The following is a 2,291-nucleotide window of genomic DNA, read 5'->3' as shown; positions in this document are numbered from 1 at the left end:
TTTTAGGAGACATATGCACCTTATAGTATGTCTCTAACATGAAGTGCAGCATACCCCTAATTTTCGCCATTAAGGGACCCCACTATGGTGGTCTAAAATCGATAAGAATAGGCTTCGGTCGTCACCCGGGCAAAATTCAAAATCTTCTACCACCTGAAAAAGTTTAATGTGTCCCGCGCGCTCATATGACCTTATGCAGTTGTGAGCGCCGTAAAACACTTACAAAAACAAAAACAAAAAAAAGTTCTCTTGTTAGTGCACCGTCCTTCAGCTACTTACGAGACTTTGTTGTTGCTCATGTCCAGTTCCACCAACGTGAGTCTGCACTGATCAACAAGGTCAGGCGGAAGGCCACTCAAGCCCCTATAGGCCAGCGATAGGCGCACGGGCTTCTGAACCTTTCTTGCATCCCCCATGATGACCTGCAACTAAGTCGGTCTTCCTGAGCTCCAGGGGGTCTCTGAAAGTAGAAATGATATTAATGATAATATTATTGTATGTACGAGTATGTGTGCAGTAAAAATGAAAATCATATTTAAATTAAAGAGAGGGGGGGGGGGGCAGGAAGTAGTCGTTCGTTCGTACAGGTTGCTGTATTGAACAGAATGTCGTTTGGACAGGTACGTAGATAGATAGATAGATAGATAGATAGATAGATAGATAGATAGATAGATAGATAGATAGATAGATAGATAGATAGATAGAGACAAGGAGGGAAGCAGGGAGAGAGAGAGAGAGAGAGAGAGGGGGAGAGAGAGAGAGAGAGAGAGAGAGAGAGAGAGAGAGAGAGAGAGAGAGCGTGTGTGTGTTTGTGTGTGTGTGTGTGTGTGTGTGTGTGTGTGTGTGTGTGTGTGTGTGTGTGAGCAGGGGCGAAGGCTGACTTGTTTGACAGGGTAATCAAAATAAGATGGGACCAGATAGGGCCTGGAGATATCACACTTACACACGTCACAAGAATCTTACTGGCACTGGAGGCGGCAACTCTGAGTTGTGAATGAAAACAAATCCTGAATTCATGTTGTATGCATATTCAACCGCTAAAATAATCGGGAAAGTATTTCATTAAATATTTATTCTAACCTTAAATTTAACTTTAGATTTGAACACACGAACACCAAGGAAAGAAGCAGAGATGTCAGTACTACAATGGCATGTTATACCAGACAGCCGGAACACTTTGGTAGAGCATGCCAATTATTAATTTTTTAGTTCACATTTGGCTGTTTTTGGTCTAGCTTTTCGCGGTCAGGAGCCGGTGTCATAATCGAGGTCACGACCTGATTATAGGACGTTAAAAGGTCGAGGAAAAAAAACCAAGCACTCGCAGCAGTCAAGATATTATTAGGAGTTAGTTCCCCTCACATCTGTGAGGTAGACACGACCAGTGTAATCATTAGCTTACATAATCAGCGAGTGTGATTGCTCATAACTGTGGCTCGAAAGGGGTGAACAGGGTATATGCGGCAATGAAACAGTTTTGACTGCTATGCACATGTTCCCTTCTACTCTATTGGTAGACTCTTCCAGCTTCACTTTAAGTTTACTTAATCAAAGCTTGTGACTTCTTATGGAGTGGCCCAATAGGGGCGAACAGGCCATTTCTGTGGCAATGAAACGGTTTTGAAGGTTAGGCATAGTCTATTGTTCATTATTGGTGATTATGAACGTCTTTTTACATTTAATTTATGAGGTTTACGTCTATGGGTGAATTTGACTGCGACAATGTTTCAAAATTAGAGATTATTTGATTATATAGACGCTTCGCCTCTGTGTGTGAGTGAGAGAGAGAGAGAGAGAGAGAGAGAGAGAGAGAGAGAGAGAGAGAGAGAGAGAGAGAGAGAGAGAAAAAAAGCCCAGGGTGTCTCCATCAAGTGGGCGTCGAATCGAGCATGAAATACATCGGGATACAACAAACAAGCTGGTTTGGACATGAAATGAGAATGGGGCCAAAACAGCTCACCCCTAAGGCCTACAACTTGCGATTCATTGGCTTCAAGGTAAAAGGAAGGCCAAGTAAAAGATGGATTGACAGAATCAAAGAAACCCTCCAAAAGAACAACAAGACGATCCAGACAGCAACACACTTGACCCATGTCCGACAACTGCATCCCCCCCCCCCCCCCCCCATGACACCTCGTGGTGTAAGAGGACAAAAACGGTCAAAGTAAAAGTAATAATAAAGATATGTACCTCGCAAAATAAAATTTGTATAAATATTGCCCGCCCCCCGGCGTTAAAAAAATGTGCGTTTAGAAAATTAAAAAACTAACCTTTATGGGATTTTCGTGGGG

At 42.8% G+C, this 2,291-nt stretch overlaps 1 protein-coding gene across 1 annotated transcript in view; it reads right to left on the bottom strand.

Annotated features, from left to right (window-relative positions):
* The window catches only part of LOC101852718, a 7,525-nt gene extending 7,058 nt beyond the window's left edge, over positions 1-467 (bottom strand). Inside the window, exon 1 of the mRNA XM_013087035.2 lies at positions 280-467. Within this exon, the coding sequence (XP_012942489.2) occupies positions 280-416 (137 nt within the window). The 5' untranslated portion in view covers positions 417-467. The remainder of the gene's footprint in view (positions 1-279) is intronic.
* Between the last annotated feature and the right edge of the window lie 1,824 nt (positions 468-2,291).

Source organism: Aplysia californica, unplaced genomic scaffold, assembly GCF_000002075.1.
Source record: "Aplysia californica isolate F4 #8 unplaced genomic scaffold, AplCal3.0 scaffold00535, whole genome shotgun sequence".
Classification (NCBI taxonomy): Eukaryota; Metazoa; Mollusca; class Gastropoda; order Aplysiida; family Aplysiidae; genus Aplysia; species Aplysia californica.
Note: the sequence above shows the minus strand (reverse complement) of the source record. Positions and strands in the feature narration are given on the sequence as shown.